The sequence below is a fragment of the Oryza glaberrima genome, chromosome 11 (assembly GCF_000147395.1).
Source record: "Oryza glaberrima chromosome 11, OglaRS2, whole genome shotgun sequence".
Classification (NCBI taxonomy): domain Eukaryota; kingdom Viridiplantae; phylum Streptophyta; class Magnoliopsida; order Poales; family Poaceae; genus Oryza; species Oryza glaberrima.
The window spans coordinates 2,278,850-2,291,971 of record NC_068336.1 but is presented as its reverse complement, the minus strand read 5'-3'; the positions used below and the strand labels follow the sequence as shown (position 1 = coordinate 2,291,971).

At 42.0% G+C, this 13,122-nt stretch overlaps 3 protein-coding genes across 4 annotated transcripts; all 3 read right to left on the bottom strand.

Moving 5' to 3' along the window:
- Positions 1-448: 448 nt before the first annotated feature.
- LOC127755936 (protein LITTLE ZIPPER 3-like) lies at positions 449-918 on the bottom strand. Its single transcript, XM_052281545.1, has 2 exons — positions 869-918; positions 449-743 (listed from the first exon to the last, which is right to left on the bottom strand). Exon 2 carries the CDS (start codon positions 719-721, stop codon positions 449-451), a length of 273 nt encoding a protein of 90 aa, XP_052137505.1. The 5' UTR covers positions 722-743; positions 869-918.
- Positions 919-4,047: 3,129 nt separating this feature from the next.
- Positions 4,048-6,615, bottom strand: LOC127755587 (uncharacterized). Of its 2 annotated transcripts, XM_052281266.1 has the most exons (6): positions 6,542-6,615; positions 6,402-6,475; positions 6,056-6,166; positions 5,815-5,937; positions 4,516-4,611; positions 4,048-4,401 (listed from the first exon to the last, which is right to left on the bottom strand). In XM_052281266.1, the coding sequence occupies exons 1-5, from the start codon at positions 6,555-6,557 to the stop codon at positions 4,591-4,593; spliced, it is 345 nt and encodes a 114-aa protein (XP_052137226.1). In that variant the 5' UTR covers positions 6,558-6,615; the 3' UTR covers positions 4,048-4,401; positions 4,516-4,590. The 2 variants fall into 2 exon arrangements, with proteins under 2 accessions (XP_052137226.1, XP_052137225.1); XM_052281265.1 differs by having other exon boundaries at positions 6,402-6,612.
- Positions 6,616-7,300: 685 nt separating this feature from the next.
- LOC127754318 (probable purple acid phosphatase 20) lies at positions 7,301-11,396 on the bottom strand. Its single transcript, XM_052279798.1, has 3 exons — positions 11,170-11,396; positions 8,794-9,085; positions 7,301-8,365 (listed from the first exon to the last, which is right to left on the bottom strand). The coding sequence occupies exons 1-3, from the start codon at positions 11,341-11,343 to the stop codon at positions 7,512-7,514; spliced, it is 1,320 nt and encodes a 439-aa protein (XP_052135758.1). The 5' UTR covers positions 11,344-11,396; the 3' UTR covers positions 7,301-7,511.
- Positions 11,397-13,122: the final 1,726 nt, after the last annotated feature.

The window sequence follows — 13,122 nt, the reverse complement described above, 5'->3', positions numbered from 1 at the left end:
ATTTGGCTGAGAATGCCGCATATAGATCATTAAGACCGCATTTTGTGTTAAATCTAAAAGTAGAGTTACACCATTTCTGTAGGTTATCCATCATTTGAAGAACAATAAGTACGTATAAAGGTTTTCACTTCCATAAGGTGCAAAGCACGCAGTATACTAGACTGGAAGTGCTAGAGCTGGAGTTAGCACATTGACCATCTCATGATACTGGCAGCAGGAAGATAGCAAATACTGGACTAAACACTGCAAGCTTAGCTAATAGCTAGCTTAATTAGTCCAAAACGACGCTGCTCTGGCTACCTGGTGATCATCTAACACTCGATCGTTAATGCTCCATGATGCATTGCATGCTAGTAACATCAAATATGCTAATGTACTTAAGCTAGTGCAACTAATTACAAAAGATCCACGTCATCATCTCCATGCATGCTCGAGCTAGCTAGCTGCATCACTTGGTCTTCTTCCCGCCATAGGACGACGACGGCGCCGCCGCGCCGGCCTTGACGACGCTGGCGGCCGCCGAGGCGCCGGCGTCTGGCTGCTGCTGGGACGACGGCGAGGAGGCGGCGGCGGCGGCGGCGGTGGAGGGGTTGTTCTTGAGCTTGAGCTTGGCGAGGAGCGCCTTGTTCTCCTTGTCCAGCAGCTGCGCCTTCTTCCTCAGCCGCTCGTTCTCCTGCATTATGCACAGGTTCTCCAGGTACAGGTTCGTCACCCGATCCATCGATCCTCTTCCTTCCCTTCTGCTGCAGCATCGATCAACAAATGAAATTCAGACAAAAACATTTATAGTCAGAATGAATTTCGATCATTTCAGAAAAGATGTTTGCATGCTAATACTAGCTAGAACTATGATGCTTGTAAGTATCACCTCTAATCTCTGAAGAGTAGCGAGAGAGAACTTGAAACGGAACTTGTTCTTGGCTTCTTTGTGCTGTGGAGTTTGGGTTTGAATGGGGGTGCCTGTATTTATAGGCATGGATCGGAGGAGAGTAACGTCAGTATTCCTCTTTCCTGCAGAAGAACAGCAGAAATGCAGGCACAACTGAACTGCACAAGGGACAAGGCCTTAACTCGATCTCTGTGGTAAAGGAGGGAGGAGTAGCTAGCTGTCAAGAAAATGTGGTCATGATGGTGATGAATTGATGACGCAGTTCACGTTCAGTCCAAAGATACGCAATCGATGGAAATTCTTCTTCTTCTTCTTCCACATCCTAGATTGCCTTTACTCTCTCTGATCATGAGTACTAGTACCAGCAATAACTTGATGTGAGATGTGTTGAATTTCTGTCTAGGAGCAGCTTGCTGATGAACAATGCAGGTTTCACAACTCTTGATTTCTGAACTTGCTGTGATTTTGTTTTGAATAGTCGATCAATCATGCTTCATATATACAGTAGTATGATTTTATTCACATACATATCGGAAACCCTCATTATGCAGATACTAGCACTCTGGTATTAGCAGTGAGTTCCTCATTTTATGGCCAAAACATCAATACTTCATCAGTGGCAAACTACTCTAGGAGCAGCTTGCTGATGAACAATGCAGGACACAGCACCACTCCTGCACTAGTGAAACAAATCCTACCGTGAAATTGAAACTGCTTTCAAATCAAGTTTGACTAGAGGCTGAACAATGCCCATCCTAACAGTTAATACTCCTATTTACTGTTCAATGATGAAACCACAGGCAGCTAAGAGCAAGTTCAATAGTATAGCTAACTACTAACTCCAAATCATCTATAGCCAATGTAATAGCCAATTCGTACAATAGTCGCTTACTATACTATTAATACCTGGTCCTACCTGTCATACACACATTACGTCTTGGAGTCCATACTGCAGCTGGTTACAAATCTGTAGCCCGCTGCTTTTCTCTCTCTTTCTTTATCTTTTTAAAATATATTTATAGCTGGCTTATAGCCTGCTACTGTACCTGCTCTTATAGCCTATGGGTAGTACTATAGCAGCTAGCTTGACGGCAAAACAGAAAGCAGAACATTTAACACACTGTTGAGTTTTAGTTCCAACTCGAAATGCTCTTTGCTGATCTTTGCAACAGATCTCTTACTGTCCCAAGGCATCAACAAATGATGAGGCAGCATTCAAGTGCATGTCTTCTGTTCGTCAATGACCCTAGTATGGAGTAGGAGTAGTAACAGCAGCAACGACCATCATGGCATATCTCCTCGGAACCAAGATCTGATGTGAAACATTGCATCATGGCCTTCTGTTTACTGTTCTTTAAGACGCCTAAAATTTTCAACCTGTCATTTAGGCTGTGTTTGACTCAGGTTTTTGACTCACAGTCCTTTACAAACTTTGTGTCTTTCGTGAGGCCATGATACAATGAAATCTTTTTGGCTCCTGTATTCCTCCTGTGTATTTTGACTTGTGATCCTCCTCCTCCTCCTCCTTCTCCTGGATCACCTGAATTTTCAGTTCTTGCCGTTTTCATGATGCGGTCTGGTTTAGTTTCTAACTTTTTCTTCAAACTTTAAACTTTTCCATCACATCATAACTTTCCTGTACACGTAAACTTCTAATTTTTTTCTTCAAACTTTCAATTTTGACGTAAAACTAAACACACCCTGGCCGTATTTAGTTCACCCCCAACTACCCCAAACTTCCAACTTTCCATCACATCCAAAAATTTCCTACACACATAAACTTTCAACTTTTTTTCAAACTTCCAACTTTCCTTAAACTTCCAACGTTTTTCAGGAACCCTGACCGGCCTAAACACAGCCCCTGCATCTTGGACTGCAGTTAAAACGAAGATACTCCTACATGAGAGATTGGCAGCAACCTGCAGAATAATCCTGGCTTCAAGATTTGGATTCTTCAAGTCTGATCTGACGTGTTGACTTTTGGAAGTGATCCTGCATCCGTATGGGCACAGTGACAGTGTGTACAACTCCGGTCAGGAGGACGGACGGACAGAGCGAAACTGGAGTGTGAGTTGCCGTGATCTTCCTCTGAAAAGGCATGCATTTGGTAAACAGGAAATGATCATGCCTACTACTCCAGTGTTGGAGCAGCTCCATTTTTGTGACAGCAACATGAACAGGGACAGGATGGAACAAGCCTTGGAAATGGTTGTGCTGCAAACACAGCTAAGCTTGCCCAGTGTTGCAGTGTCAATAAGCCAGGTACAATAGCAGGCTATAAGTCAGCTGCAAATATATTTTAAGAAGATAAATCAGGAGAGAGAAGAGCAGCGGGCTATAGATTTGTAGCCAGCTGTAGCACGGACTTCAAAACGCAGTGTTTCTATGACAGGTGGGACTAGGTATTAATAATGTAATATGTAATTATTGTATGAATAAGCTATTAAATTAACTATAGATAAATTAGAGCTAGTAGTTGGCTATACTATTGAACTTGCTCTCACCGTGATGAGTGAGCTGGGGCAGTTAGGAATGTCAATTTTGGTGCAGGACATTGGGAGCAGAGAATGTGAGCTCAGCATCAGTACTCTAGCGGGCTGCAGTTTCGACTATCATCATGTCTGACCTAACCTGTGTGCCAAACCTACCCTCATGCACTGTAGTAGTAAATGAATTTTAGTAGTAGCAAGTTCTTTAATTAAAGGCTTTTGGAGCACGGGATTGAGAAACACAGAAAAAGAAAAAAAAGGAATAAAGAAGAATGCATACTCATTGGATTTCTATAAGATTTTGAAATGAAGAAAAGTTTTAAAACTATCGTTTAATTAGCACAAATGAAAAAACAGGAATTATAAACACAAGAGAAAAACATGAGATGGTCCTTATACTTATTTTTCTCCAAATATTATTCTAGAATGTTTCATTTCATTGAAATTTTGAAGGAATTGGTAGGAAACAATTATTTGTTTCAAATGGTTCCATAGGATTTCTATGGGATAAAATCCTCTGAAATTTCTATGGTTTTTCATTTGTTTCAAATGAGGCTTAAAACTAATTTAATTTATGTGAAATTACTCTTAATGATATATATCCTCTCTTCCAAAGGTGGCCTCAATAAATTGAGGCTCTGATGTGCTGGAAATCTTTTGTGCAAGAATTGGATTGTTTCATATAAAGTTGCATATAATGTAGCACATAAATCGACGAAATTGTACCACCAGAAGCAAAGACCTACAAGCAGGCGACAAGCAAGCAATACACCGTTGAACACATTAACCGTTGTTTTAACACACAAATTGCTCGAAACTGGAGCATAAAGCAGGGGATCGAAACTGGGCCGGTCCCATCGAAGCCCATGCATTCCGCTCCTTGGGCCTTGGCTAGTTAGGCCCAATAACTCAAAGCCCAATTATCGGCTGCAGCCGCCAGTGGCAAACGCCTCAAGCAGCGGGGGCGCCATCCATTATTTCACGAGCAAGTTCATTTCCATGAGCCAGAAGCTGAATAAACTTCTAACATTATTACAGATATTAAGTTAGTAATCTATTATGTTAACGACTAATTTAAATCACAATACTGATATGCTGTTGTTTAATTACACTGGCTGGACACAAAAATCAAATTACCTTGTTGATTTCTTCAAATTCCTCATCATCATCGTCCTCGTCCTCATCCTCCCAGTCAACCATGACTCCAAAACGTTAAAAAATATTGTTGTCCTCCTTTGCACAAAAGCACAAAAGTGTACAATATACCATATACCAATAATTAATTTGATTTTCAAACCAACTTCATTAGAATGCGTACGTCACATCTCATTTTAGATTAAACTAGTATGGTGGCTCGCACAAATTATGCAGCTAGCATCATTATATTTCCTGTCATATAATAACATATATGTTTTTCTAATTATTTATTCAAATATATTAATAAAATGACAACATAATTTTAAATTTTGTACTACCTTTACGAAACTACTAATGTATAATATTCATATTGTATTTTATATACGTGTTAATTATTAATTATTTTTAATATCAAATTTTAGTTATTTGTAAATTATATTCCTATATGGACTCCAGGCTCTTCTTCCAATATTATTTATTTTCAATTATGAATTTTATTATTTCTAATTGTATTTCTATGTGGACGACTCTAAACTCATCTTTCACTATTCTTCAATTTTTAATTTCGAATTTTAGTTACTTCTAAATTGTATTCTTATATTGACTTTAGACTCTTCTTCCCATGTTTTTTTAAATTTCGAATTTTAGTTATTTGTTAATTGTATTTTTATACGAACTCTAAACTCTACTTTTAATTTTATTATGTTTATTCCGAATTTTAGTTAGTTTTAAATTCTTATATTGACTCTATACTCTACTTCTAAAATTCCTTATTTTTAATTCTGAATATCTATTATTTCTTAATTGTATTTTTATATGGACTCTTTACTCTACTTCTAATATTCCTTATTTTTTATTCCGAATTTCTATTATTTCTTAATTATATTTTTATATGGACTCTATACTCTACTTCTAATATTCCTTATTTTTAATTTCAACTTTCTATTGTTTCTCAATTGTATTTCTATATGGACTTTAGTCTCCTCTTCCAATATTCATTATTTTTTAATTCCGAATTTCAACTATTTATAAATTGTATTTCTATATGGACTCTATTTTTCTTTCTCTCCGATTAATGTGGGAATTTTTAAGCCGTGAGAGCAAACGTGGAGGCTTCTTTTTTATTTATTTAATAAGTTCATAGATTATTTTGGGATAGAGGGAGTATATCGTAGAAACAGAAGAATCTAATGTCATCGTTTCTGTCAATATGAATAACGTGTGACACTGAACTAGCCACTAAAATCAGAAGAAAAAAAATGACAAAGCAAACTTAACGAACTAATCATGAATACTTACATTGTGAAGGTCTTGATCCTTTATTTCCTCCAGAATTTGCTGATTTACCATCTCCAGGTACACTGGGCACAAGTGCTCGCCATGGTTTCTCGGGTTTGGTGCCAACCTTTCATTCATGCATAGCTGCAGATGATGAACAGATGCAACCAATTAAGCCAAGAATTAATTATTATAATGATGAATAGTGATCAATCTCAAACTGTGCTGCAAATGGAGACTGTCACACAGTAGATATCATCACCTCACATGTTCCTTCATCTTCCTCCTCCTCATCATCATCACAATCCACGTCGCCTAGGGCTTCAGAACAATCGTCAATTGCCTCCAGCTCTTTTTCCTTCTCTTCGTAGAACTACATGCATCTTAAGAAAGATCATGCATATATACCAATTGTGTAACAGAATGGAACACAAAAATGATCAGAAAGAAATGCAGTACAATTAAAAATCATGTATTCATACGAAGTAATATATGCAATTAAAGAATCGGAGGATGGAAGATACGTGCGTGTATATATGCAGGCACAATCAAAGCAAAGAAAATCAAATCAAAGCTTCTTGGAGGCTTCGATATCCTTAATTAATTACCCTCAAAACAGCCTGTTCCTGTTCCCTTTCCTCATCCGATCGATCAGAATGAGCTCTCCACACCTCCGAAGCCTCTGAGAAGCAGTAGTCAGGGAGAGGTTTCGTATCGGAAACGTCAAAATCCAGATTAAGGTAATTACGGGCTGCAGCAGCCATGGCGATGGATGAGAGAAGATGGCGGCGGCGGCGGCAGGGATAAGAGAGGGTTAGGGTTTGCCGGTTGCGAGCCTCGATCTGGTTTACCAGTTTCGTTATTATAGCGAGTATTTTGCCATTTCTCAATGATCGCCCCCGAGATCATTAACCATCTCCGTTCGTCTCGGAATGAACGTTACAGAGAGAGATTGCAACAAGTAATTTAATTATCAGCATTTTACGGTGTTACTTCCTCAAGTTCCATAATTATTTGACGTTTTGGGAATTAATATAATTTTCAAAATATATTTTGACTATATTTTTTAATTATCATATATATAATAAATAATTTATTTTTATTTTTAATTATAGTACTCCGTAAGATAGATAAATTTGTATATGTTGTTATATTATCTTTAAATTAAATATTATTAAATATATTGATGATTAAAGTCATAAACATTGACTTTAATCTTGTTTAAAACGTAAAGAATTATAGAATTGGAGAAAGTAGAGTAGTTAGGAAAAAGTGTTTGTGCCTGTCGCTATTAGATTTTCAAAACTTTTTATATAAGGATAGTGTGTTCTATACTCCTCTCTCTTAACCGTACTCTCTTATTTTTCACGTGCACCCTTCTCAAACTGTTAAGCACTGTGATTTTTGTAAGAATTTTCTCAAGAAAAGTTACTTTGAAAAGTTATATTAATCTATTTTTATTTTTTTCTAATGCTTAATTGATCATACGCTAATGATTTAACTCGTGTTTGGGTTTCTATCATAAGAAAAACAAATCAGTATGAGAGGCTCACATCTCGTTCTAAGTTATGTGACAGATAGAGTATCTTCTAACATACATAGAACTGTAGAAGTACTAATGCTAAATTTCTAATTATCGATATCAATGCAATAAATTAACTTATATAATTCATAAATCTGTTTCTGCTACATTCTGAATTTCTGATGGATTGATGGGGTCACTTGTTGCAAGCCGGGTTGGAGGCGAGGCTGGTGATCCAGGCCTGGTCGGCGACCACCGCCTCGTCGTCGTCGTTCCGGTGCCACGTCCACAGCGCGTGTGTCGCGTTCACCACCTCCAGCCTCCCGTGCCCGAAGCTCGCCTCCCGGAACGCCGACGCCGCCGGCTGCGGGTCGACGTAGCTCCCGGCGAGCCCCTCCCGGTTCCCGCCGTCGCCGATCGTAACGTGCACCGCGCCGCACGGGTCCTCCTTCCCGCCGTACACCCGCGCGAACCTCTCGTACGCGTGGACGTGCCCGGCGAACACCGCGTCCACGCGCGCGCCGCGGAGGAGCTCCTCCATGGCGGCGCGCATGTCGTCGCCCTCGCCCCGGTGCGCTTCGTTGCTGTTGTACCACGGCGCGTGCACCAGCGCCACCACGAACGCCGCCCTGGCGCGGTCGACGGCGGCGAGGTCGCGGCGCAGCCACCGGTGCTGCGCCGAGCCGGCGGCGTAGTCGGCGTAGGAGCCCAGCATGATGACGTGCACGGCGCCGCCGGCGACGTCGAAGGAGTAGTAGAGGTTGGACCCCGACGGCGACGCGCCGGCGTCGAACGGCATGCGCCACCGCGCGTTGTACGCCTTGAACGCGTGGGGCTCCACGAGGGGGATCTTCTCCACCTCGTGGTTCCCCTGCGTCACCATCCATGGCCGCGCGCTCGCCAGCGGCTCCACGAGGCGGCCGTACGTGTCCCACCTCGGCTGGTACAGGTCGGCGTACGACAGGTCGCCGGGGAGCAGCAGCATGTCGTAGTCGTCGCCGCCGATGTGCCGGAGCGTCGACTCCGTCCATCCCGTCTGCCCAAGATCACCTGGAACGTCCGCCATGAGAGACATGTCAGTGCTGTGTCTAGATTCCAACTTTTTTTTTCTTCAAACTTCCAACTTTTCCGTCACATCAAATGTTTAGACACAGGTATAACATCAAATGTGGATAAAAAAGAAAAACTAATTGCACAGTTCAACTGTAAATCGCCAGACGAATCTTTTGAGCCTAATTACGTCATGATTAGCTGTAAGTGCTACAGTAACCCACATATGCTAATGACAGATTAATTAGGCTCAAAAAATTCGTCTCACAATTTACAAGCGGAATTTGTAATTTGTTTTGTTATTAGTCTACGTTTAATATTTAAAACGTGTATCCATATACGTCAATATTTTCTTTTGACAATGAACTAAACACGATGTCACGAAGCTCACACAAGCATTCGAACACATGCAGTGCAGCTAAGCTTACCGGCGACGACGAACTTGAAGGGGAGGCTCGCCGGCGGCGTACGGAAGGAGAGCTCGCGGGAGGTGTCGTTGCTGCAGCGGTAGAAGTAGGTGGTGCTGGGTTGCAGTGGGCCGATGACGACGTCGTGGATGTTGCCGGAGTGGTAGAGGACGTAGGAGTAGGTGTTGGTGCTTCCGGTCGCCGAGAACGGGTACTGGCCGGAGGTCGTGCCGTACTCCAGGGTGGCCGGCGCGTCGCCGCCGGTGATCCATGTCACTCTCATCTTGTCAGAGCCTACTGCTGATATGTGCACCTGAAAATTTCCATCCAAAATAGGAAGTTTCTTCAGAGAGGTCGTCAAGCATTTCAGTTATCTGAAGAACATTTCAGTGGAATTCTGGTCCAATTCAGTGAGAATCTGAACTGTACACCGAGTTCAGGCTACCTTTCGAATTAATTAGCACATTTTACTTGTCATATTTTTTTTTTACCATCTTGCTGAAATGAGATTCATGGATTGCATTCTACTGACATGACTGTATTTTTTGACAAGATGAGAGTGACATGGATATATCCATGTAACTTGATGATGCCTGTATTGTCAGTAGATGAGAGTGACATGGATCAAAAAATACAGGCATCTTGCTGAAATGAGATTCATGGATTGCATTCTACTGATAAGTTGTATTCATCCATGTAACTTGATGATGCCTGTATTTTTTGAAAATTTGATGATCCATGAACAAGACAGTAACCTATATTGTAATTTAAGATATCCATGTTTGATTAAATCATAGGTGTACATCTGTCTAAACATGAAGTAATATGTGTACATCAATAAGGACCACTGTTTTAATAAATTATTGTACTGACTAAATCATGAACAGAATGATAAATTGAGGTGAATAAATAGGAGCACATAGTTTCGTGTTGACTTTTGTTCACTGACTCAACATTGGACAGAACATTGGTCCAACCTTGATTTGTTCTCTTCTCTGTCAGTACTAAGCCATGTCATACAGTACTGACAGTGACTAAACTTGGGAAGCATATTTTTTGCTTCTTGCTTCATGCAACTGCGTAACAGAAACATCTAGCATTTCTTCACCAGATCGACTAAAACCGGACCAGCCACCTCACTATATAAACAGGTTGTTGAAGAGTTTGAAACATAAACTCCCAAGGCAAAAACGAACAAGAAACGTTATTGAGTGTTAGATTTGGAGTGTTTGGTTAGGCCACCTTTACCATTTATGGCTTGAAGAAAAAAAGAGCAAAATTAAAGTCAGCATCATGACTGAACATATCGTCTTTCTCTTCTTGAAATATCTGAATTTTGCAATTGCTGCCTGCAACTGTCTACAGGATATACTACCAATGACTTTCTTTCTTCAGCTTCTATATTGTTGCAGTGTTTTTATTCCTTTTCATAAATACTTTCTCTCTTCTTATCTCGAGAATAAATACTTTCTTTCTTTCCTACAACCATAACTTGCACAAACACAAAAGAACCCTTATCTAATCTCTAATGCAGACAAGAGTATTTTTAAGAGTGCCTCCTGATAGTGTCATGAGCTGTCCCATGGCAGTACAGTGGAGTAGTATGTTTGCAATAATTGTTTCCACGAGGACCATACTGAAATCTGACACGTACGCGGGCGGCAGGCCAATTGAATACTCCTACTAATGGTTTAATTTGCTGGAAAAAGAAGAAAAAAGATATGGAGAATGCATGGCTCAAGAGTTTGAAGCCGTGTCAGTGGTGATTAATTGCAGTATCAGCAACACTAACCACCGAAAGGGGCTCGTGATCATGGAGCAGGAAACAGCCAAGCACTAGATAACACCTCGGCCGAACCAGCATGCCGACATGGCCAGAAATGATAAACAACAAGACGAGTGGGAAAGCAAGAAACCCAAAGGAGCTTCTTGTTCCTTGTGTGTTGTCGCCTTATCGATCGAGGTGAGATTTAGACTAAACAGATGCCGATTAATTAGTTGGCAAATTAATCGGTTTCTTGTTCCAGGATATACTCCAAGTTGGTAAATTTAAACTATGAAGCATAATCCGTTCCTACTTTGCACTTTCCTAGGTTAATATAATCCATAATCACGAGGGACTCCAGGCTGTGTCACATGAATCTCAGGTTTTCCTTAAAAAAAGAACAGGTTGCTCAACATGAGACTATGGTTGGGTGGACTCTTGCACCAAAGATGACCAAACCATTTCTTTCACTCAACACTGAATCTTGAGTTAGACGGCCAACAAAGAGCAAAGCCACATAACCATGCAAATTTGAGAAATATTAAGAAATTGAACTGACGCATGAAAATTATTTGAAGATTTCAAACTCAGTACGGCCAAATCCGTCATCAAAAACATAAAAAACTCAGTACCTGCTCCGGCTTCCGGCCGTCGTCGTCGTCCTTGAGCAGAGACAGCGTGGCCCTCGGCTTGGGGCGCACGTACGGCGACGTGACGGCGAGCGACGGCGGCGGCAGCGAGAGGAAGGATGCGGCGGCGACGAGGAGGAAGAAAGCCAATGCTGTGTTCGTCATCGCCATCGCCATGGCTGGTCTCGCCAAATCTGAAATGGGGCACTGGGGATAGATATGAAATGAAAAAGGGCGGTTATGGCTAGCATGGAAGGGTGGCGTCGTGTATATATAGGACAGCCTTGCCAACGCAAGCAGCTAATTAATGATTAATGATGATTGATAATGTGCCGTGGAGGAATCCAGTTTCGGATGCATCTGATTTCAGGTGCGAATCTGGGGATTTGGATATGGGGTTTAGTCAACTTTAGGTGATATGTCACATCGAAAGTTTGATCGGATGTTGGAAGAGGTTTTCGGATACGAATAAAAAATACTAATTTTATAATTCATCTGTGTCTAAAGATTCGAAATGATGTTTTTGGTAAAAGAAAATTTTGAGGAACTAAACGGTGCCTGGTTTTACTGTACTCTGTTCCAGCCTCTCCAGTCTGAACTCTAGAAGAAAGAAACAGAGAGAGAGAGAGAGGTTGCGCGTTGTTCGGCGGGCGGTTCGGTTTTGCGCGAGGAACGAACCGCACGCATGCTCAGTTGATCGACACGTACCAATCCAACGGCGGTGGTGGCTGCCTGGCTCTCATCAGTCATCACCTCGCCTGGCCCCCACATCTGCTAGCCACGGGCCACTGACAGGGCCCACCTCCCCCTGGGTTCCATTTTGGCATAATAACGGATTGCTTTTCTTTTTTTTTTTTGGTCCGTGAAAATTGGTGTACGTCTTCGTCTCTGATCTGTTCTGTTCTCTTCGTTCCAAGTCCTGGCTGGCTGCGCAATCGACTGGTTTCTCGAGTTTCAGGCTTACAGCAGTCCATGCGTGACTTCGTCCAGTGGCGGAGCAGAAGAAAATCTAAATCCCGGATAAATATAGCTGCATTTTCTCATGGAAATGGAGTCCGACAGGAACGTATTCCTCCGGTTCGGCGTACCATGCCCTCTTCATAGGAAGGAACCGTTTCCAAGAGGCGCCAATTTGAAAGTCTCTGGCCCCTCCTCGCTTTCTCTACTTTCTTTTGGTTGGTCACAATGAATAGGTGTTAGACTGCTGATCGTTTTCGTCGTCGTGGGCTGCCCCACCCCGTCCGATGTGTTCTATGCGATTAACAGGATGAGTATAGATCACATCTTGGTTGGCTGCCCTGAATCCCGTCAACTCGATCTAGTGGTGGGCATCAGGGGTGGAGCTAGAACGAAATAGAGGAATGTGCCTCTTGCTTAATTTACTCCATCTAAAATCAAGTTTAAGTTGATACGTGTGCCTACGCTTGTATTGAGGGGGGTACAAACATGATGAAAATCTGTGAGTTAAAAAATTTACTTGACCGGGTTTCTGGGCACCCCCCTCCCATACTCTACCTCCGCCTCCGGTGGGCACTCTCAGTGACCGGATTGCCTCCCCTGCAAGAGGCTTCCTTCCATCAGTGGCTCTGCCTTAGTAGGAAGAAAGTCTTGAAGGATCGGCGTCGGGGATTCGACACCATTGCGACCTTGGTAGAATGGACGATCTGTAAAGAGAGGAACAATCGGGTGTTCAATCTCCAGCAGCGACCTGTTAACGACCAAATTTGGTAACATCAGTATTGGAGACGAAGATTAGATCGAAGTGGAATTAAAAACGAAGATCGTTGTGGAAACAGAGTAAGAATCGGCTGGAGTCCAAATCGGCTACAATCGGGATCGGCTAAGTCCGAGTCAGACTGGGTTAGACGATACAGCCAATTCCGACAATACGACTTGGTATATGTCATCGGGTTGAGTTGATATGCTTCAAGATGATTGCCATGCATGGATAGAGTC

What these genes read in the sequence shown, in the direction of transcription:
- LOC127755936 (XM_052281545.1), bottom strand. Translation starts at nt 721, where the DNA reads ATGGATCGGGTGACGAACCTGTACCTGGAGAACCTGTGCATAATGCAG.
- LOC127755587 (XM_052281265.1), bottom strand. Translation starts at nt 6,557, where the DNA reads ATGGCTGCTGCAGCCCGTAATTACCTTAATCTGGATTTTGACGTTTCC. An exon ending in AGGAACAGGCTGTTTTGAGG is followed by an intron (nt 6,167 to 6,401) that starts GTAATTAATTAA and finishes AGATGCATGTAG; the next exon opens with TTCTACGAAGAGAAGGAAAA. An exon ending in AAGATGAAGGAACATGTGAG is followed by an intron (nt 5,938 to 6,055) that starts GTGATGATATCT and finishes CATCATCTGCAG; the next exon opens with CTATGCATGAATGAAAGGTT.
- LOC127754318 (XM_052279798.1), bottom strand. Translation starts at nt 11,343, where the DNA reads ATGGCGATGGCGATGACGAACACAGCATTGGCTTTCTTCCTCCTCGTC. An exon ending in ACGGCCGGAAGCCGGAGCAG is followed by an intron (nt 9,086 to 11,169) that starts GTACTGAGTTTT and finishes GGAAATTTTCAG; the next exon opens with GTGCACATATCAGCAGTAGG. An exon ending in CTTCAAGTTCGTCGTCGCCG is followed by an intron (nt 8,366 to 8,793) that starts GTAAGCTTAGCT and finishes CGGACGTTCCAG; the next exon opens with GTGATCTTGGGCAGACGGGA.